Source organism: Pseudochaenichthys georgianus, chromosome 6 (genome assembly GCF_902827115.2).
Source record: "Pseudochaenichthys georgianus chromosome 6, fPseGeo1.2, whole genome shotgun sequence".
Taxonomy (NCBI): domain Eukaryota; kingdom Metazoa; phylum Chordata; class Actinopteri; order Perciformes; family Channichthyidae; genus Pseudochaenichthys; species Pseudochaenichthys georgianus.
This window is the reverse complement of record NC_047508.1, coordinates 28,203,812-28,226,880: the sequence shown is the minus strand read 5'-3', so window position 1 is coordinate 28,226,880 and position 23,069 is coordinate 28,203,812. Positions and strand designations below refer to the sequence as shown.

The window sequence follows — 23,069 nt, the reverse complement described above, 5'->3', positions numbered from 1 at the left end:
GTGTGAGGTGAGTTTGAATGTGTGAGGTGAGTTTGAATGTGTGAGGTGAGTTTGAATTTTGGCCTACACGGCCCTTCATAGTCTGTCCTATGCCACTCGCTGAAGAAAGGTGTAGGATGACAGTCAGGAGGCGAGGCCTTCTTTTATACAGTGAGATGCGCACGTATTCAGGTAGGCCCGCCCCGGGGCCGGCTACGTTTATGGAAGTCTCAGTGGATGAATGCTTGCATGATATGATCAAGGGGTAGTACCAGGGGCATCGCCTGGACCTGGCTGAAAACATTCGGGGCTTAGCCCACAGTGGCGGCGCTACAGTGGCGCAGGCCAGGCAATGCCACTGGGTAGTACCCATAGAGTCCAGTAGAGGGCTCCACCTGTGCTTATATAAAAAGGGTTACCATATGTAACCCCTCATTTCATCATGTTTCCTGTAGACATAACCAATTATTTAATTAACCTTCACCTTGATTTTCAGCAAACTAACAAGATGGATTCAGTGCAGGATATACAATTGGCAGTGTTTATATGCTTGTAGTATATGCCTACACAACTAGAAGCTTCATATGAGTGCAGTCTGCGAGGGTTTTTTGTGGGTGTGTGTTTTCCATGTTTCCTGTGTGCTTTATGTGTTATTCTTACCTGAGGGAGCGAGAGGATTACACTCATCGTCCAGGCCACAGTCAACATGATTTTGCTTTTCCTTTTTGCCTCACTGATGCCCAAAGGATTGAGAATGGCAGACTGTCTATCCAAGCTAATGACAACAGTTACAAAGGCGCAGGAGTACATCGCCACCAGTTTCATGAACATCAGCAGCCTGCAGAGGAAATCTCCCGCCTGCCACTGCACAGTGATGTTCCACACCGCGTCCACAGGCATCACGATGAAAGTCACCAGCAGGTCTGCCACCGTCAGGTGCATTATCAGGATCCTGACGTGTGACTTGCGCTTGCCTCCGTTAAAGGAAGCCCACAGCACGACCAAGTTGCACACAGCTGACACTGCGCACAAAGTGAAAGTGATGATTACTCTGACTTTGGCCGCGGTGGTGAACGTGGGCAGCTGGAGTGCGTAACCATCAGCGCTCGTATTGCAGGCTGATGAGGGTTCGAGGCAGCTGCCATTCACAGCTGGATCCTTCAGCTGGTGGAACATAATTACCACTGGAGTCGGACTGACGCGAGGCACAAACTAAAGGCAATAAACCAGCTACTCCAACACGGTGTCTTTCTTCTCCATCTGCATCTCCAACTGGAACTTAAAAAAAAAAACATTTTCTATGCTGGTATTTCAAACACGCTATAAATGTGCAGGTGCAGGTGCTGGCAGCCTAATGGGACATGTACCATGGTTATGCATTATTAAAACAGTTCTGTCATATGCCACTTTAACGGGGATAAAATGACAACATTATTTTCTTTTTTTAGCTTCCATTATATTTATAAGCATGAAAAGTGATCACAAAAACATGAGAATAATGGCACTTCCTCTAAATACCTAACCTTGAATCAGCATTTAACCCTGATTCAGTCCTCACCATCGAGTACATTGTCCCCCTTTTATAGCTTTTATTATGTTTTAATGTCCATCTGTTAATCTTTGAGATAACAGATGTTTCCAACCCAACACAAATGCCTGTTGTTTTCATGCATAAAAGTAGAAAAACAAAGTATCTTCTAAAGGATAATAAACGTAGGTTTCAGAAAATACATGCAGTAGGCTACAGGTGAGGAAAAAATACGCTTTTCAGGCTGAAGTGCACATATTTGCTGAACTTCTAACCTTCTCTTTCATTTTCTCACGGTTCATTTAAGCCCCCTTGCCTCGCCTAATTTTTTCCAATAAAGAGAAGGAAAAAAAGGAACACATCTAAATGTAACCAGTAGCCTATTAGAGGCAGATAAAAAATATAGCTTACCTGCAATTAGAAGTGGAAGTGGAGCTGACAGTGATTTAACTGAGTGTATTTCTACTGCAGTCACAGCAGCTGTTGCTTTAGTCCTCTTCCTTTCAAAATGACATGCGGCAGTATTCCAGGTATGATCCGTATACGCACCACTAGAGCTGCTCTTCTTTCTCTTAGCGAGGACAGCGCTGCCCCCCCCCCCCCCCCTCCAAATCTCCATTTAAAAAAAGAATATCAAGATTATGTCGGTGTATTATTTTGTTGTGGTTTAAGTTTGAAAAGTATTGTCAATTAATGGATAAACATCTCCATTTTGACTGTCTCTCCCATCAGCTAAAAGTGTCCAACAAAATTACTGGCTAAAGCAAAATAATACTGCAGAAAATATCATAACAACGGCACACATTGTCCGTGGTATATCAGTGTTTTCTGTACACCTCCAGGAGCATTTACACATTGTTACACTCAGAGGCGGATTTAGGATTGTAGGAGATCCGGGGCTTAGCCCAGTCGTTGTTGAGGGGGGGTGCAGGGGTAAAGTGCTATTTTTTTTTTACAACTGGGGGGTGGACCAAACAGCCTTTAAGGGGGTCGTCACCTCCTCTAGGGGGGTCCGGGGGCATGCTCCCCCGGGAAGATTTTTTTTTTTTTTAAATATTGAAGTTAAAAGCATCAATCTGGTGCACTTTGAGAGCAACATTAACCCTACCTTAATAATACCTTAAAGGGGACATATCATGCTATATTTGAACAATATATTGTAGGGCCATACCTATATGAAGTATATAAATAGTTTTTCTTTCAAAATACCAAACAGATCCTGCATTTTAGCCATGCCTCATTTTGCTCCATTTGCTCTTTCCAGCCCTGTTTTTGCAGGGGGCTGAATCTGTGAGCTGCACCACGCCCCCCTGCAGGAGAGGGGAGCGTGCTTTGAGATCAGCTGCTGGGCTGCAGCGGTGAGAAGAGGGGGAGAAAAAGAGATCTCCGTCCTCCGTGTTTTATTCTTATATTATTATATAGAGTCGTTATTCATTTGTTTTAAAGCTCAATAAATAACAAAGAAGACCTATGACCGGCACTTTTCTAATTTTGTCCGGAAGATTTAAACTTTAACAGACATGTTGACCGGCGAAAAAAAATCTAACTGAAACTCTGCCGCACGGTCCCCTCGTTCCTTGGAAGAGGCGGAGAGGAGGGTGTTTGTCTTCTGTTGGTGGACTACCGGAGAGAATTACAGCGAGGGAGGGATTGCATTGAATTACAGCAGCGGGAGCAAACGCTTGCCTCGGGGAGGGAGAAAAAGAGCCAGAGCGGAGAATAAACAGAAGGGCAACCATGCGCGGGAAGTCTTCTTCGCTGCTTTTGTGACAGACTACAGCGCCACTTACAGGCCTGGCATATGTACTACAGCGTATCCAGCGCAATGGCCGGCCGTGGCCCAACCCCACATTCCCCTGATAGGTGGAGAATTGACCAATAAGCGGAGCACCACTTCTGTGACGTAGAAAATAATTCAAATCTGGATCAGTCTGTATCAGATCCATTGCAGCCCCGTTTTTAGAGATTTGGGTATGGAGGAAAAGAGAGAGGGTTGTGTTTTCTGACACTTGGTGAGTTCCCTGGAACACCGGGGACTATGGGTGTAACGGTTCACAGAAGTCACTGTTCGGTTCGTACCTCGGTTTGGGGGTCACGGTTCGGTACGGTTCGGTACAACAAGAAAAAGCAAAAAAAAGTCCCAAATGCATAATTCCAGGTTTGTTGTTATTTATTTTTGAACAGTAGTGCAAGTTTCAGTTTAAAAATAAGGAACTCTGACATTTTGAATAATTAACTGTATTAATAAACAGTTAAAAACAAACCATAAACAGTACCACACACACTCAGATGGCCATAGTATCTATAATGGCTGATGTCAAACAAAAAGCTTTCATCAAGCTGTAAAACTAAAAAGAATGTCTTGAAAATATTACATCATAAATAATAAGAAAGTGTTTCAAGAGCGCAAAGTCGTTGAAAAAATATGCCAAAAGCTTCCGTTATTTATGTTGGTCTCTCGGCTCTCATGTCTATTGGTTTATTAAAAACAGCGGGGATCAGCTGTTGAACTGCTGTTGTCTTTTGCCGGGCTCCGGTGATTGGCAAATCTGGGTGATGCCTTCTAATGTGATTTAGCATGTTTGGCGTGTGTTCCATTAGCATACCACACCGCTATCGAACAACGCCGACACACCGTCCTCTTCCGATCCACTGCGCATTGCTTATCGTTTTATAGATCTATTCTCATCCACCATCTTTGTTTGTGACATAAAGAGTGTAAGAGTCACGTTTCTGAATCGGGCACTCTGAGTGGATGCAGTCACAGCCAATCGGATTCAGAGTGTTGCCTGTCAGTTCCGTTGCCTGTCAGTTCTGTTGCTATGGTTCCGTTGTTATGTGTACTGAAACGAGAGCTGCGCGAAAGCAAAATAAAAATTGGAATACGTTATTTTAGTGTCTTAAAAGTAGACTGAGGTATGAAGGGTTAACGTTACATCTTAGGATAATTGTTAGTCATGTTCTGTATACATACTAACATATAAGGGTATTGACTTAGTGTGGTTTATCTTTTTGTCGCTGCTTTTAATTTAAACTGAGCTGTTGTGTTCATCAGTAAAGTGGAACTTCTGTGTGAACTATTCATATCTTAAACTGCACTGTAACTTTTTATTCATGTACTTTTTATTCTGCTTGTGGCGCCTGCTTCGATGAAAATAACTTTCTAATATCCATAACTTTATAGGCTATTAGCTTAAAACTCGTCGGGCACTAGGAAGGATCACTTATTCTTCAGGGCAGGGAAGGCTACGCAGTACGCAGGCTAATGTCCCGCAGCGGCTGCCTCTCTGGTGGACTGCACATTACTCCCGAGACATTTTCAAAACCAAAAAAATTTGAATTTTTTTTTTAAGTGAAACATCCGGGGCTTTTCAGAAAACATCCGGGGCTTGAGCCCAAGTAGCCACCCCCTAGCGCCGCCACTGGTTACACTGCTTTTACGCTGCCTAGAGGATCTTATCTTGTTTGTCCAGTGGTCTTTCGGGGCTCACTGAGGTTATTTCCTCGCCAGTATCGGGACTCGCCGTGCCCTGCAGTGCATGGGACGCGTCGCGATGTCAATGTAGAAGTGCACTCATCTGAATGCCAAGATTAAATGCGTCTCGTCTGGTGTACTACCCACCTGTACAGAGCCAGTCTACAGCTCAGTGCATTTCCACAATGTTTAGATTACTGAATTAGGCAAAAACACCAATACAACTTTTCTGGAATCACTTTAACCCCTTTACCACACAGACGGTCTTTGCTTTGAACTGGTGACTCCCTTAACAGCCACCTAAAGCAACTGTCTGTTGCATCTACAATAACTAAATGGATTAATGTTGTAATTACAGAGCAACAATTACGCAAGGCTGTTCACATCGAAACGTGTGGATAATTTAAAGGTCCCATGTCATGGCCATTTCTACTGATCATAATTCCATTGTTGAGGTTTACTAGAATATATTTACATTGTTCAATGTTTCAAAATCACATTGGTTTTCTCATACAGCATCTCTGTATGGTTTATTCACTCTCTGTCCTGCTCCTGCAGCATAGACAGGTATTTTCTGTGTTAGAGTTTTACTCACTACAGGGTTTACTTTGAGGGTTTGTGACTTTGCAGACCGTTTACATGCAGAAAAAGCTACATAACCAACACATCCTCACTCCCAGGTCGGCCTATGTTGACGTTATGTCAAGTCCCCTGCCGGCTTTTTCCAACGCAAGGGGGGGGGCCTTAGCGTCCATTTTCAACGCAAGGGGGGGGGCCTTAGCGTCCATTTTCAACGCAAGGGGGGGGGGCCTTAGCGTCCATTTTCAACGCAAGGGGGGGGGGCCTTAGCGTCCATTTTCAGCTTTCCGGGATGTCCATGTGCTTCTATGGATGCTCATGGAAGCACGGCATTCGTTTGTGTCGACTGCCCTTAAAGGCAATGTGAGCGTCCATTCTCATTGGATAGCGGAGAATTGTACACCCGGAAGTAAATATTCCCCTTACTGACGATTGATTTTACAGTGATATCTGCACTACTCATCGACTAAAAAACACCAGATTATCCTTGTTAATTACACAACATTGATTGGTTTAAATTGTGTGCAATGCTTTTGTATTTTTCCCCTTCGATTCGGAGAAACAAATCTTTTTTCGGAGTAAAGGATGGCAGAAGACACTACACTACCCAGAATCCCCAGCTATCATTTCTCCCTGCAGAAAAAGAAAACATGGCCGAACTTCGTTTTATTCTGGGTGTAAAATGCCTATTTTAAAGTTAGTTTGGCCATTAAAATGCGTTTTGATGTCATTTGATGCGAGAAATATGAGTTGTTATTTCAGATTATGTGTGCAGTGGATGTACATGATCTTTAGTTTGCTAGTTATTACGAAGATTACTTCAGGAAATTGCGTCCAACGTTTTCATTGTTACCAAGGTGGTTGCTAGGGACGTTATGTTGTGTAACTGTTTAATGGTGTTATCTTTATTGCTACCCCCTTCCCCGTCAATGTATAGTGTTGGTCCACAGCGCAAACATATTAGTTTAACAAAATCCGCATCTAAAGATACGTTATTTCCCCCTGTGCAATTCCAGTCTCACATCTCACAGCACATCGTCATTAACAAATACCGGAAACAGACCGAAAACATTTAAAAAAAATAAAAATAATACCTTATTCCGAGTGTGCTTGCTTTTCTCTTTGAAAGTCATCACATAACGGCATTGTAATACACGGTTCGGCTGCATTAAATATTACATATCTGCCGTAGTTCTGTATTTATAGCCCTGATGAGAAGACAAACATGAGGAACTGAAAACGTGACGTGGATCATAAATATATCAGCCATTAAACAACATCTTACATTTCTTTTCACACAATACGTCTCCTTGCCGTATCAACACTAATTCGGCTCACTTTTATATTTGATCCAATTGGTAGATAGGCTGTATTTACACCATAAAGGTGCACAGATGATATAAAGAGACACCTGGTGGTTAAAGCATGTTATTGAATTATTATTATTTTTATTATTAGATATTAATAGGATCCCTATAAAGTATATTCATTACTCGTTATTCTCTACTAATAGTTAATTAAAGACTGTATATAATGACTATTTTGCACATCCCGTTCAAGATTTAAAGATGTTCTAAGGTTTATTGACATATCATATAGGCCTACACAACTATGGTGTAGTTCTGCACTGAATGAAAAACTTGGGTCGCAGGTTCCTCAACAGTGCATTACAAGACATCTATCAATATGTGTGCATACCTCCAGCAATGTTAACTATGTTGAAGCAATTTTAACTGATATTATACATAATGTATTATACTTTTATGATGTATGCAGATATTTCATCTCCGGCCTTGTCAGGTATTGAACAATCAATAAATAAAGAACACAGAATTGTTAAATATAAAACACAGAATTTGTGTGATTATACTAAATGATTTTCAAATAAACACCACTGCATATTTAACTGTTACACATGCTGATGTAACGCAAATGTTCCAACTTGGGATCAATAAAGTATATCTTATCTTAAGCTGATCGATGGCTACTGCCATATTTGCAAAATGTGCCTCTGAACCTTGACAAGTGCATGTTTCAGGCTTATCAATTAATGTAATGTAATGTAATGTTATCAATTAACAACAGGAGGGGTCACAAACATAAGTCCAGCTGTTAAATAAAGCTCTTCTGACCTTAGCTGGCTTGTGGGTATATATATTAATACTGCCCATTATGGGCACCAGCAATTTTCACCCATTTATTAATTATATGTTTTAAATGTGAGTGTTTCCTGTCCCCTAAACCTCCAGGGATGTACACAGTTTAATACTGGCAACTTCTTATTATGGGAAATACGAAAACGTCTTTTAAAACTACAACTCCCAGTAGAGACGTGCCATAGAGAACATGTTGCGAAACAGAATAGCCAGCATGTGTAGTTCTGGGGACGGGGTGGGGGAGGGGGGGGACGCGGTGGACCCGTTCAAATCCAGTTTTGAACAGTCTGCCGTGGTTCCATCCAGCGCCATATAGATAGAAGAGTTACGACACCGGAAGTCCAAAAACGGTTATCGTCACGTGGTTCATGTAGACGAGGATCGTTCCCCGGAAGTTCATGGCGGGCAATGTGAATGCATTGATAACAGGAGATAGAACTACGATTTTTGTTAATTATTAGTGAATAAAGGTTTTGATTTGCAATATTTATACAACAAATCGATATGTGTATGTATTTATATCAATATGTTTTAAAACATAAAATCGAATTTGCTAATATTAAGTGATAATATCAGGATTAGTGTGAACAACTAGTTTACATGTTACTAACAGTGCCTTGTTAAAGAGCCTGTTGCTGTTTATTTATAGCTTTGAATTCTTTAACACCAATATTATCTTCTTAAACTTGTATGGTAGTCAGGAGCATCACTTTCTAATGTTTATTGATACATTTAGAGGGAGGGGATCTAAAGTAATGCTTTAAAATTCAGATTGGATTCATTTCTACCATTTTCTTAAATTCATGGTAGTTTCAGTAATCCCCATGGTAACTGAGGACACAAGTTATCTAAACGACTAATGTCATCTTTATGGCTTTCAGAAAGGACAGGAGACCGACAGGTGACTATCAAAGGACTAGCAGCAGCATGATGATGATGATGATGTTAAATGTGTTGTTTTAGGAACATCCATTGCAAATACATGGAATTCAATAAACATTGAATAGCATATCATGCAGTTTGTCGGTGCCTTTTCCTCCGTGTTGTCCTGGTTTGCTGTGCTGCCTCCTAGTCGCCACCATGGTTTGCTGTGCTGACTGGGGATGCTCCAATTGCTCAGAGAAAGGAGCACGAATGTACGGTTTCCCCACTGACACAGAGCGGAGGAAAAAATGGCTGGCTCAAGTCAGCAGGAGCAATTTCACGACCAACAGCAACACAATATGTGATGTAATTATATACAAACACTGCATTTGCACTTTTTCATAAAACGAAAACCACACCATTGGGAAAGCTTAATGTTTTGTTTAATACAAAAAAACAGGGAAAGGCTTGAAAAACACTGAGAGTTGAGACTCAGGGTGCAGGGTGAGGGTCTCAGTGCAGGTATTCAGGCTCCATTGAATCCCCCTCTGGTTCTTGTGCTGAAAGAGGGAGTAACAGACAGGAGAAAGGGTTATACACACCTATATAGCACACCTATTGGATGGGAAATGCCTTGGGGAGATAAGGTGTTTACTTATATAACACAGTAGTATTAAACTTACCTTGTGTTTTCACTCTCACTTAAGTCCCTCTCCCTTTGCCATCAATCCAGAATCAGCTGCGCTGCAACATTATACAGACAGGTAATAATCAACAGAATCACAAGGACACAATATGGCTCTGCTAAAAACACTCACTCTTACACGCACCAAAGTTATATTTATCTAATATTTAACTCCCTCCACCCCCGCATACAATCCCGTTTAGAAGCCCCTCTTCTCTAATTCAACATGTTGGACGAAATGACATTAAGAGAACGGAATTTACCATTAAAAGGCTGTTCAACGTGTGTTGCTAACTTGCTTCGGTATGCTAGCTTAATCTGTTATCTGTAAACGTTCCCTAAATCTACTAATTTAGGGATAATCCACTGACATCCTTTAATACACATGTTCATTTGAATCAGATGTACTGATAATATCCGCAATATACATCTTTAAACTTCTTCTTACCTTTAAAAGTCCGTCACGAACGGTGTATTATGCTGCAACTCCACAGCTCTGCCAGCCTTGGCGCTAACTTCCGGGGAACGATTGAGAGGCTCCACGATCCGCCATTGCTGTAAAAAAGTGGTCCATTGGAGTGAACGGAGATGTCGTAACTCTTCTATTAAATAGCTCTGGTTCCATCCCATTTCAAGTGCTGTTCGAGGCTCGGTAACCCTCGGAGCACACTCTCCAATCACAGAGCTTGAGGACTATCACGGGGTTTGTCAAACAGAGCACATGGTGTAGTCCAAACGATAGCTGGGGATTCTGGGTAGTGTAGTGTCTTCATTGCCTTTAAGGGCAGTTGACACAAACGAATGCCGTGCTTCCATGAGCGTCCATAGAAGCACATGGACATCCCGGAAAGCTGAAAATGGACGCTAAGGGCCCCCCCCTTGCGTTGAAAATGGACGCTAAGGCCCCCCCCCTTGCGTTGAAAATGGACGCTAAGGCCCCCCCCCTTGCGTTGGAAAAAGCCGGCAGGGGACTTGACATAACGTCAACATAGGCCGACCTGGGAGTGAGGATGTGTTGACATAACACACAAGAGGACGGATAATAACCGGAAAAGCATGACATGGGACCTTTAAAACTTCCCTCCATCAGGGCCTGCCTTACTTCCAGGAAATTAGGTAACAGGGGTTGGGTTCTGGCAGAGGTGTCCACACTTTTTTCACCGAGGGCCACATCAGAGTCCTGCACGGGTCTGATTTTCAAGACCCGCCCCGCACCCGCGACGTGCAATACCGAACCCGCCCCGCTACCCGCACATATTGCCAATTAGTTCCGCAACCCGACCCGTCGGCACAAGATCCGAACCCGCATATATATGAGCAGTGAAAACGTGCAATTATTAACACACGCAGTTGCATATTTGTCTCAAAAAGCGTGGGATGTTGGTTATTTTCTCCAACTAGGATGACACCAAAAGCCTCCCAGAAGTTGGATTTCGCTCTTGAGGAAGTGTTATTGAAAATGCTGTATTCTCCGGTAGAGAGCTTCACCTCAGCCATTTCGAATGTGGCGCGCACAGCAGCAGATTGAGGTTATGATTATGGGGGAGAGGTCTGAGGATTTAAACATTAAACTAAATTATTATTATTTTAATATATTTCTTATGCAATACCCGCGACCCGACCCGCATCATCTCTGTTTTACCCAGAACCGAACCCGGAAAAAAGCGTTTGAAAAAATAACACCCGTGAATCACCTTTTTTGCGGGTCACCCGTTGCAGGACTCTGCTATGAACCCGATGCAGGACTCTACTATGGACTACCCTCACTATCACCACAATGAAACACGTCCAGAGGAATGTCATGCAAAGCCAACCCAGTCTCATAAAAAAACGTGTAATAACTACGTTGGTCCACAACGTAGGACGTAGTATTTCTACAAAAACGCCTCTGAAATTGGAAGATGTCTACGTTTTTTTTCACCATTCATTCCAATGGCTGGCGTCTATGTCACGTGATCTTCACATTTCTCCCTGCAGAAAAAAAAAACATGGCCGACATTCGTTTTATTCTCGGTGGAAAATGCCTATTTTAAGGTTAGTTTGGCGATTAAAATACCTTTTGATGTCATTTGATGCGAGAAATATGAGTTGTTATTTCAGATTATGTGTGCAGTGGATGTACATGATCTTTAGTTTGCTAGTTATTACGAAGATTACTTCAAGAAATTGTGTCTATACAACGTTTTCATTGTTACCAAGGTGGTTGCTGGGACGCTGCTATCGATATTATTTCTGTTATGTTGTGTAAAATGGTGTTATCTTTATTGCTACCCCCTTCCCCGTCAATGTAGTGTTGGTCCACAGTGCAAATGTATTAGTTTAACAAAATCCGCATCTAAAATTGTGGCATAGTGTGGTGCCGAGAGATGGGAGTCGGAGGCGGGGTATCAAAGGTACAAGCTCGACTTTTATTTAGCATCTCAAAACACATGTAAACAGCTTCATGCCCGGGAAGCGAAGACCGGCGGAGACAGGAAGTCCGGCTCACTAAAATGTCCGTGCAGAACAATACCCTAACCCATAGATCCGTGGGTGAATAATGTCAATCACCACAATAGATACGTTATTTTCCCCTGTGCAATTCTCCATTTACTCAACAATAACACATAATTATCCTTGTGTTTATTTATTTGTTTGATTAATAAACACAAGTTGGAGTCCGTCAGGACCGAGGGTCGGAGCAGCTCATTTGCTTTACAGAATATTACACCCGGAAGTAAGTATTCTCTCCGCTTCGCTTGACAAACCCCGTGAGTCCTCAAGCTCTGTGATTGGAGAGTGTGCAGAGCCTCGAACAGCATTTGAAATGGGATGGAACCACGGCAGACTGTCCAAAACTGGATTTGAACGGGTCCACCGCGTCCCCCCCTCCCCCACCCCGTCCCCAGAACTACACATGCTGGCTATTGTGTGTTTCGCAACATGTTCTCTATCTATGGCACGTCTCTACTCGGAATTGTAGTTTTAAAAGACGTTTTCATATTTCCCATAATAAGAAGTTGCCAGTATTAAACTGTGTACATGCCTGGAGGTTTAGGGGATAGGAAACACTCAAATTTAAAACATATAATTAATAAATTGGTGAAAATTGCTTGTGCCCATAATGGGCAGCATTAATATATACCCACACGACAGCTAAGGTCAGAAGAGCTTTATTTAACAGCTGGTCTTATGTCTGTGACCCCTCCTGTTGTTCATTGATGAGCCTGAAACATGCACTTGTCAAGGTTCAGAGGCACATTGTGCAAATATGGCAGTAGCCATCGATCATCTTAAGATAAGATATACTTTATTGATCCCAAGTTGGAAAAATTTGCGTTACAGCATGTGTATAGTTGTAAATATGCAGTGGTGTTTATTTGTAAATCATTTAGTATAATCACACAAATTCTGTGTTTTATATTTAATAATTCTGTGTTCTTTATTTATTGATTGTTCAATACCTGACAAGGTCGGAGACGAAAAACTTTGGTCACAGGTTCCTCAACAGTGCATCACAAGACATCTTTCAATATGTGTACCTCCACCATTAAATTGTCATATTCTGCACATTTCTTATACTATCTACATACATCTTATAAGAGTATAATACATATGTATAGCGTGAAGTACTCATCTTTCAGCTAAAAAAGCATTCAAATAGCGGATTCAATAACTGAAGAACTCAGTGTGCATTTTGACCCGGTGGCGACAATACCTATTGACGCAGCAACCACTGTAAGTACTATTCTTGTTTAATTAGACTTCTCTATTTCAGTTATTCTACTCTGTATAATTGTTCTGTAGTTATTGTAGCTAAAATGGCGCTTTTGAGAGAATTTAAATCTCAGATCTGATCACGTGAACCTGTTACACTGCTCTCAGTAGGGAATCTAGGCTGCATTTAAATAGGCAGGGCCTCTCAGCTGTCGCCCATCAGCTGTAGAGAGTTAACTAATTAGAGGGGCGTCGCACCACAGCTGTGAGAACTCAGCAATCAGGTGTCCATTTAGGTAGCTCTTTCTTTTAGCGTCAGACCGACAAAGACATTGGAGTCCTGCGGGAGTCACGAGGAGGCAAATCCTACTCTGATTGAGCTAAGTATTGCTGGTGTCTTATTTTTCTTTTCTTTAGCTTTCTAGCCCCTCATGCTATAATCATGTGTATTTTCTCCATTCCTGTTCATGTGTCTTCTCGCAATTATCACTGGCCCCGTGTATCGCCTAATCGCTATAACCGGCCTGCTCTCGTCTATCCCACGTGCTCCACTGACATCCAACATCTAGTTTCAGGCGGCCTGTGGAACTGCCAGTCAGCTGTTCCTAAAGCTGACTTCATCTCTGGCTACGCTTCCCTGCAATCTCTGGATTTCCTTGCTCTCACTGAGACTTGGATTACTCCATTCAACACATCCACCCCAGCAGCTCTCTCCACAGCATATTCCTTCTCCCATACACCCAGACCCACTGGCAGAGGAGGTGGCACTGGTCTCCTGCTCTCTCCCAAATGGAGCTTTTCCCTCTTCAAGCTACCTAACTTCACTCCTTCCACCTTTGAATTCCATGCCGTCACAGTAACCCATCCTATACAATTAACCATTGTTGTTCTCTACCGTCCACCAGGCGCCTTGGGGAACTTCTTGGAGGAATTGGATAATCTCCTCTCACACATCCCTGAAACTGGCCCTCCCACTGTACTTCTCGGAGACTTCAACCTCCAGACGGGGAAGATAGACAAACTAACATCTCTGTTAACCGCCTTTGCTTTCTCACTGTCTCCGTCCCCACCAACTCATAAAGCTGGCAATGTCCTGGATCTCATATTCTCAAGGAACTGCGCTACTTCTAACCTCTCTGTAAACCCGCTCCACACATCCGATCACTTCTTCATTTCATTCTCTCTACCCCTTTCCAAACATAACAAACTAATCTCTTCTCATCCTGCACCTGTCCGCCGTAACCTCCGTTCCCTCTCCCCCTCTACCTTTCAAGATAAGATCCAAACCTCCTATTCCAATCCTAAAAAACTATTTTCCATCTTCTCCACCCTCTTGGACCCTCCCAAAGCCCCTCCCCCCTCCTCACTTCTGTCAAGCGACTTTGTTAACCACTTTGAAAAAAAGGTTGATGATATTCGCTCTTCTTTTTCTGACTCACCTTTACTCACCGATGGGTCACCAGACCCTCCTTCCACCCGCACACTAACCTCCTTTTCCCCTCTCTCGCCAAGTGAGGTTCTTAACCTCATTACCTCTGCCCGCCCGCCGTACCACCTGTCCTCTGGACCCTATCCCTTCAAACCTCCTTCAGACTATCGCTCCTGATATTCTACCTTTTCTCACCCATTTCATCAACACTTCTCTAACTTCTGGTCACTTTCCAAACAGTCTCAAGGAGGCAAGAGTAAACCCTCTCCTAAAGAAACCCACTCTCAACCTGTCTGATGTTATAAACTACAGGCCTGTCTCTCTCCTCCCATTCCTGTCTAAAACACTTGAACGTGCTGTCTTTAAACAACTCTCCTGTTATCTCCATCTGAACAACCTTCTGGATCCGCATCAGTCTGGTTTCAAGGCAGGCCACTCCACAGAAACTGCTCTCATTGCTGTCACTGATGAACTGCACACTGCCAAAGCAGCATCCCTCTCCTCTGTCATCATCCTGTTGGACCTGTCTGCTGCATTCGACAGATCCTCCTTCGCACTCTCCAAGAACTTGGAGTTTCAGGCTCTGCACTTTCCCTCCTCACCTCATACCTCAAAGACCGTACCTACAGGGTAACTTGGAGAGGGTCCGAGTCCGACCCTTGTCAATTAACTACAGGGGTCCCTCAGGGCTCTGTTCTTGGTCCCCTCCTCTTCTCCCTGTACACAAACTCGCTCGGATCTGTCATTAGCCCGCATGGTTTTTCATACCACTGCTACGCTGACGACACCCAATTAATTCTGTCCTTTCCCAGCTCAGAGACCCAGGTCGTTGCACGCATCTCTGCTTGTTTAGCTGACATCTCTCAGTGGATGTCCGCTCATCATCTCAAGCTCAACCTTGACAAAACTGAACTGCTTTTCCTTCCGGGAAAAGATTGTCCCACTCTTGACCTGACTATCAACATCGGCACCTCTGTTGTTTCCCCGACTCAGACTGCAAGGAATCTGGGTGTGATCCTAGATAACAACCTGTCCTTCACTGCAAACATCGCTGCTACAACCCATTGCTGCAGATACACGCTCTACAACATCAGGAAGATACGTCCCCAGCTGACCCAGAAAGCGACCCAGCTTCTGGTTCAGGCTTTCGTCACCTCACGCCTAGACTACTGCAACTCCCTCCTGGCTGGTCTACCTGCATGTGCCATCCGACCTCTGCAGCTCATCCAGAATGCAGCGGCTCGTCTGGTCTTCAACCTTCCTAAATTTTCCCACACCACGCCACTCCTCCGCTCCCTTCATTGGCTTCCGGTAACTGCTAGAATTCACTTCAAAACACTGGTACTTGCGTACCATGCTGCAAATGGATCTGGCCCTTCCTACATCCAGGACATGGTTAAACTGTACACCCCAGCGCGTGCTCTACGCTCTGCATCAGCCAAACGACTCACTGCACCCTCGCTGCGAGGGGGACCTAAGTTCCCATCAGCAAAAACACGTGGGTTTGCTATCCTGGCTCCAAAATGGTGGAATGAGCTCCCCATTGACATCAGGACAGCAGATAGCTTACACACCTTCCGGCGCAGACTGAAAACTCATCTCTTTCGACTCCACTTCGAGCAATAGAATTACTAACAAAGAACTGCTAACAGAGCACTTATATACTAATAAAGGACTGGCTTATCTATAGCCAGTTGAGTAGCACTTGAAATACTTGGCTCTATGAAACCTGATGTACTTATTAGGGCTGTCAAGTTAACGCGTTAATAACGCGTTAACACAAACAAAAATTAACGCCACTAATTATTTTAACGCGATTAACGCATGTGTATTTTTTATTCCTCGGCCGCCCCGTAGTTTCAGAGTACATCGAGTTTAAAATACCATCTACAAACTGATGCTGCTGACAGCCCCGCTCCTGCCGCCTGCTTGCAGCAGACCACACTTCCACGCTCACCGGCAGGCACCGACTGGCCATCGGGAGGACCGGGAGGGTGTGTGTATGTGTGGCCCGAGCGAGAGAGAGACCTTACGTGCATTGTTGTTGTTAGCATCGGGTGCTAGCTAGCTGCGCTAACGGATATATGGAGCTGTTTAAATGAAAACAGAGGAGCGCTCTATCCACACAACTGCGCCGATCACTTGACTTGATGCAGGAAGCAGACAGCGGGAAATTGTACGAAAAGTCAGCACACTCATGATTGCAGCAACATGATTGCAGCGTCCAGGCAGCTCCCGTTCGAGCATATGCCTTGAGTTGCACATAGCTCCAACGATCCAACACACACACACACACACACACACACACACACACCATTTGCATTTGTATTGTATGAGAGAGGTTCCAGGTTGAATTGAGGCGAATATTTGTAATGTTCAGAGGTTGTTGTGTTTAATATTCATGAGAATATTTGTCATTGTTCAAATGGAAATAAACATTAGCATAAAGCATATTTGTCCACTCATATGTTGATAAGAGTATTAAAAACTTGAAAAATATTCCTCTAATGTACATTTAGAACAGATCAAAAATGTGCGATTAACTATAGACAATCATGCGATTAATCACGATTAAATATTTTAATCGACTGACAGCCCTAGTACTTATATGATTCTGTTTTCTTCAAGGTTGTGTCTTCCTGGTCGAATGCACTTATTGTAAGTCCAACCTGATCTCACCAGAATGTGTGACTCCACCACGACTCCTTAACACCGCATTGCGTGGTGGACTCACGAACTTTGTTACATTTACGTGTCTGCACCACGCAAACAACCCCAATGTGAAGTGAATGAGGCTCCTTTGTCGTGGTGCACACACGCATTTCTACAACGTCCTGCAGTGAGCTTTTATTCTATAAAACGTTTTTAAAATCTACTGTATAGCTTGTAACTCACGGGAGGCTTCTTTTATTTTATTTGTATTCATAATTTTTATTTTTTGTCAGAATGTATTATGGTGCATTAGTTACGAATTTTTGTTCTCAAAAAACAGTGCATTGTGTGTAATACAACTGTGATTTTTATTAAATTAGTTAGTTTTTAAGGAAGGCCAGAGCTTCAGCTGTGCCAAATAGATTGTTCCCTTTTTAGTTAACGTTTTTTAAAAGAACATTATATTCCGATTTGATCTTGTCCCCTTTATTGTATTACGGAGAGCAATGTGAGCATCCATTCCCATTGGATAACGGAGGATTTTACCCCGGAAGTAAGTATTCTCCTTACTGTCGATTGATTTTACAGTGCTATCTGCACTACTCATCAACTCAAAAACACCAGATTATCCTTGTTGATTACACAACATTGATTGGTTTAAGTTGTGTGCAATGCTTTTGTAATTTTCCCCTTCGATTCGGCGAAACAAATATTTGTTCAGTTTAGGATGGCCGAAGACACTACACTACCCAGAATCCTCAGCTATTGTTCCGCGTTGCCTCAAGCTCTGTGATTGGTTGACCTCCAACTGCATTGCATATAAAAAAACGTTTCGTAAAAGATAAATCATACTTTATTCAGCAGTGCTTGCTTTACTCTTTGAAAGTCATCACATGAATGCATTGTAAATATTACACATCTGTCGTAGTTCTTTATTTATCTACAGAGATCTGTCCTCAAAATAGACCGGAAACTATTATTTTACCGTTCTGTTTTAATTTCACAATAAAGTTAGTAGTAATAATTTGTTTTGATATTATTGTTTTTTATTAACTACTCATGTTAAGACCATCTTTTCTGTCTTGCTGTGGGGTTTTTCCATAGCTTTTGTGCTACAAGGCCCAAAATACATTACTGACCTCCTGCTAAACTATGAACCATCCAGATCTCTCAGGTCTTCAGGGACTGGTCAGCTTTCTGTCCCCAGAGTCAGAACTAAACATGGTAAAGCAGCGTTCAGTTATTATGCTCCAAATATCTGGAACAAACTCCCAGAAACCTGCAGGTCCGCTGCAACTCTTACTACTTTTAAATCCAGGCTGAAGACTTTTCTTTTTGTCGCTGCTTTTAATTGAACTTTTCATATCTTAAACTGCACTGTAACTTTTATCCATTTACTTTTTCTAAACGTAATTAAACTCCATGACATTTATGAGAGGGACTGCTCGAAAGCAGAGATATTTGGAATATCTGGCATCGACGGATGAAAAATAGTGTTTTGGTAACACTTTAAAGACTTTGTTATGGAAGCAAAGCAGGGGAGGGGGTGTGTACAGCCTCCTGAGGGTCCGATTGTGGATGTCATGCGAGCAAAATATGGTGAAGAAAGTCTGTCTAAATTAAATCGTATTTTAGACTGCACTGTAACTTTTATCCATGTATTTTTCCTTAATGTTTATTTTATTAGCACTGTAACTTTTATCCATGTACATTTTCTTGTAATGTTTAATTGAACTATTCATATTTTAGACTGCACTGTAACTTTTATCCATGTATTTTTCCTTAATGTTTATTTTATTAGCTTTTCTTTTTTAATGCTTAATGTCTTTCATTTCTTTTTTGTAAAGCACTTTGAATTACCCTGCGTCGAAAAGTGCTATATAAATAAACTTGCCTTGCCTTGCCTTACAAATATCAAAACAATAACAGAATATATCCGTCGTAAACTAAACCAGAAACAGCAGTATATTTTATTTTGTTAACACTGTAAACTTGACAGCTTTTTAACCTATGTTTTTAACCCATACCTCCTACTGGTTAAAGCACGTTATTACACGTTTAGAGTCATATTGAAATCTTGAAAAGGTTGTCCAAAATAGCAATTATATACAGTTTTTAATGAACTATTTGTAGAGAATAACGAGTAATGTATATACTTTATAGGGATCTGCAGATAAATATTTAGTCTTCTCAAGCACCAACAATCATTACATTATATTACATTGCATTTAGCTGACGCTTTTATCCAAAGCGACTTACAATAAGTGCATTCGACCAACAAAATACAAGCTTGAAGAAAACAGAATCATATAAGTACATCAGGTTTCATAGAGCCAAAACATTTCAAGTGCTACTCAACTGGCTTTAGATAAGCCAGTCCTCCAATCAAATATCTCTCCTGATTGTTGGCACTTGACAATCACCTTCCCTGTATTTTACTCAGGTGTAACTAAAGTCTGCTTTAAGGGTTGTTTATATTTCACATTATTAATCAGAATCTGTAAAGTAACTAAAATAAATGTAGTGGAGTAAAAATACCAGGTTAACCTTAAAGAAAGCCCTCAGGATTATAAAAGACCCCCATCACCCCAGCCACAAACTGTTCTGTCTGCTGCCGTCTGGCACAACAGCCGCATTCTAGGAGAGGATGTGGCTGTTGTGGAGGACTACAAGTACCTGGGAGTGCACTTATGGGCTGAACTGGAGGATCAACACTGACGCTGTGTACAAGAAGGGGATGAGCAGACTCTATTTTCTGAGGAAGCTGAGATCCTTCCACGTGTGCAGCAAGATGCTGGAGATATTCTAGTCTGTTGTGGCCAGTGCACTCTTCTTTGCTGCGGTCTGCTGGGGGGGCAGCATCAGAGCCGGTGACACCAGCAGGATCAATAAACTGATCAGGAAAGCTGGGTCTGTCATCGGCATCAAGCTGGACCCCTTTGAAGCTGTGGTGGAGAGGAGGACACTGAACAGGCTGTTGTCCATGATGGATAACCCCACCCATCCTCTCCACCTGCAGCTGGACAGTCAACGGAGCTCCTTCTCCAACAGACTGCTGACAAGGACCGATACAGGAACACATTCCTGCCCACTGCAATAACTCTGTACAATAAATCACCTCTGGCTGGAAGAGAACTCTCTACTCCATAGTTTCTCTTGTAATACAACCTTGCTGTACATTTTACACATATATAATCTGTTCAATATTTGATATTCCATTGTCATATATTTTTGAATATGTATATTTGCATATATAATATCTACATGTATATTTTCTATTTCAACACGTATATTTTCTATTTTCTTTTTTTCTATTCTTGTTTATTTGTAGTTTTGTTTTATTGTAAAATGCCTTGTCTTTTATGCTGCTGCAACAAAAACAATGTCCCAAATTGGGATCAATAAAGTACCATCTTATCTTATCTTATTTTATCTTACATCCGGACTAAAACCACCAGACTCAGGGACATTTTCATCCCACAGGCCATAAGACTATTACCTGAACTTTGAAACAACATCCATAGCATTAATCTGGCTGCTACTTAGAAATGATTTGTCTAATATATCATATTCCAATCCCTTGTATAGACTCTTATTGCACTATTTCACTTTTTACTATTTTTTCTGTGTATCTGTTTTATTGTGTAGCACTGTTGGAGGAGCCTGTGACCAAAGGGGGGGAGGGGGGGGGGGGGGGGTAGGAGACGTTCGATTTCTGTTTTGAATAGTGTGCCATCGATGGGTTTCATTCCATATCAAAATGCTGTTTGTCGTTCAGCGTAAACTTTGCGCACTGCCACTCCAACATCCAATCACAGAGCTTGAGGACAAATCACGGGGTTTGTCAAGCAAAGCACATGGTGTAGTCCCAAACGATAGCTGAGGATTCTGGGTAGTGTAGTGTCTTCGGCCATCCTAAACTGAACAAATATTTGTTTCTCCGAATCGAAGGGGAAAATTACAAAAGCATTGCACACAATTTAAATCAATCAATGTTGTGTAATCAACAAGGATAATCTGGTGTTTTTGAGTTGATGAGTAGTGCAGATATCACTGTAAAATCAATTGACAGTAAGGGGAATACTTACTTCCGGGTGTAAAATCCTCCGTTATCCAATGGGAATGGATGCTCACTTTGCTCTCCGTAATACAATAAAGGGGACATGATCAAATAGGAATATAATGTTCTTTTAAAAAACGTTAACTAAAGGGAACAATCTATTGTAAGTCGCTTTGGATAAAAGCGTCAGCTAAATGCAATGTAATGTAATGTAATGTATAATATCAGTTAAAATAAGTGCTTCAACATAGTTGATAGATGTCTTGTAATGCACTGTTGAGGAACCTGCGACCCAAGTTTTTCATTCATTGCATAACTACACCATAGTTGTGTAGGCCTATATGTCAATAAACCTTAGAAAATCTTGAAATCTTGAAAGGGATGTGCAAAATAGTCATTATATACAGTCTTTAATTAACTATTAGTAGAGAATAACGAGTAATGAACATACTTTATAGGGATTCTATTAATATCTAATAATAAAAATAATGAAATTCAATAACATGCTTCAACCACTAGGTGTCCCTTTATATCAGCTGTGCACCTTTATGGTGTAAATACAGCCTATCTACCAATTTGATCAAATGTAAAAGTCAGCCGAATTAGTGTTGATACTGCAAGGAGACGTATTGTGTGAAAATAAATGTAAGATGTTGTTTAATTGTTGATATATTTATGATCCACGTCACGTTTTCAGTTCCTCATGTTTGTCTATAAGTCTTCTCATCAGGGCTCTATAAATACAGAACTACAGCAGATATGTAATATGTAATGCAGCCGAACCATGTATTACAATGCCGTTATGTGATGACTTTCAAAGAGAAAAGCAAGCACACTCGGAATAAAGTGTTTTCGGTCTGTTTCCGGTATTTGTTAATGACGATGTGCTGTGAGATGTGAGACTGGAATTGCACAGGGGGAAATAACGTTTCTGCACCATTTTAGATGCGGATTTTGTTAAACTAATACGTTTGCGCTGTGGACCAACACTATACTTTGACGGGGAAGGGGGTAGCAATAAAGATAACACCATTAAACAGTTACACAACATAACAGAAATAATATCGATAGCAGCGTCCCTAGCAACCACCTTGGTAACAATGAAAACGTTGTACTGTATAGACACAATTTCCTGAAGTAATCTTCGTAATAACTAGCAAACTAAAGATCATGTACATCCACTGCACACATAATCTGAAATAACAACTCATATTTCTCGCATCAAATGACATCAAAACGCATTTTAATAGCCAAAGTAACTTAAAATAGGCATTTTACACCGAGAATAAAACGAAGTTCGGCCATGTTTTTTTTTCTGCAGGGAGAAATGTGAAGATCACGTGACATAGACGCCAGCCATTGGAATGAATGGTGAAAAAAACTTGGGGATCTTACAATTTCAGAGGCGTTTTTGTCGAAATACTACGTCCTACGTTGTGGACCAACGTAGTTATTACACGTTTTTTTGTGAGACTGGGTTGGCAAAGCTGCCTGCCTGCCTTCCTTTGATTCTCTCTGAACTGCCTGGTCTTTTTAATGTTTAATATAAACCATTTGTAGCGTTAGCATTTCTCCCCCGGGCTTAAATGGTGTATTATAGAATGATCACACCGGTGTGTCAGTACTCTTCAAAGGGTTCACGAAATATGACTACTTACTGTTTAACATGTTGAGTTACTTAATGTTACTTCATGTTAAGGCTAATAAAAATAACAAGGCTGTAATGATAACTAACGTACTGGCTACTAGCTAGGTAGCTAACTTGATCCAGCCACTCCTGGTCCTTTCATCAGACGGGAAGCGAAAGAACGAGCAAGACCCATTGGCAATGATTGCTGGTATGATAACAACCTGGTGCTAAGCACACAGGCATCTTGTTAAAGTTATCTTATCTTAGCCAGCGCCATATAGATAGATTTTAGCTATCTCTTAGTGGAGGAAAACAGTTATGACATCACTTACGCCA

The 23,069-nt window shown here is 41.8% G+C and overlaps 1 protein-coding gene and 1 long non-coding RNA gene across 2 annotated transcripts; both read right to left on the bottom strand.

Moving 5' to 3' along the window:
• Positions 1-290: 290 nt before the first annotated feature.
• On the bottom strand, positions 291-1,155 carry gnrhr4 (gonadotropin releasing hormone receptor 4). Its single transcript, XM_034085796.2, has 2 exons — positions 640-1,155; positions 291-374 (listed from the first exon to the last, which is right to left on the bottom strand). The coding sequence occupies exons 1-2, from the start codon at positions 1,153-1,155 to the stop codon at positions 291-293; spliced, it is 600 nt and encodes a 199-aa protein (XP_033941687.1).
• A 7,755-nt stretch (positions 1,156-8,910) lies between these two features.
• On the bottom strand, positions 8,911-9,816 carry LOC139433998 (uncharacterized). The gene is made up of 3 exons (XR_011643399.1): positions 9,715-9,816; positions 9,265-9,325; positions 8,911-9,141 (listed from the first exon to the last, which is right to left on the bottom strand). It is a non-coding gene; the product is annotated as an uncharacterized lncRNA (long non-coding RNA).
• Between the last annotated feature and the right edge of the window lie 13,253 nt (positions 9,817-23,069).

What these genes read in the sequence shown, in the direction of transcription:
- gnrhr4 (XM_034085796.2), bottom strand. Translation starts at nt 1,155, where the DNA reads ATGTTCCACCAGCTGAAGGATCCAGCTGTGAATGGCAGCTGCCTCGAA. An exon ending in TAATCCTCTCGCTCCCTCAG is followed by an intron (nt 375 to 639) that starts GTAAGAATAACA and finishes ATATAAGCACAG; the next exon opens with GTGGAGCCCTCTACTGGACT.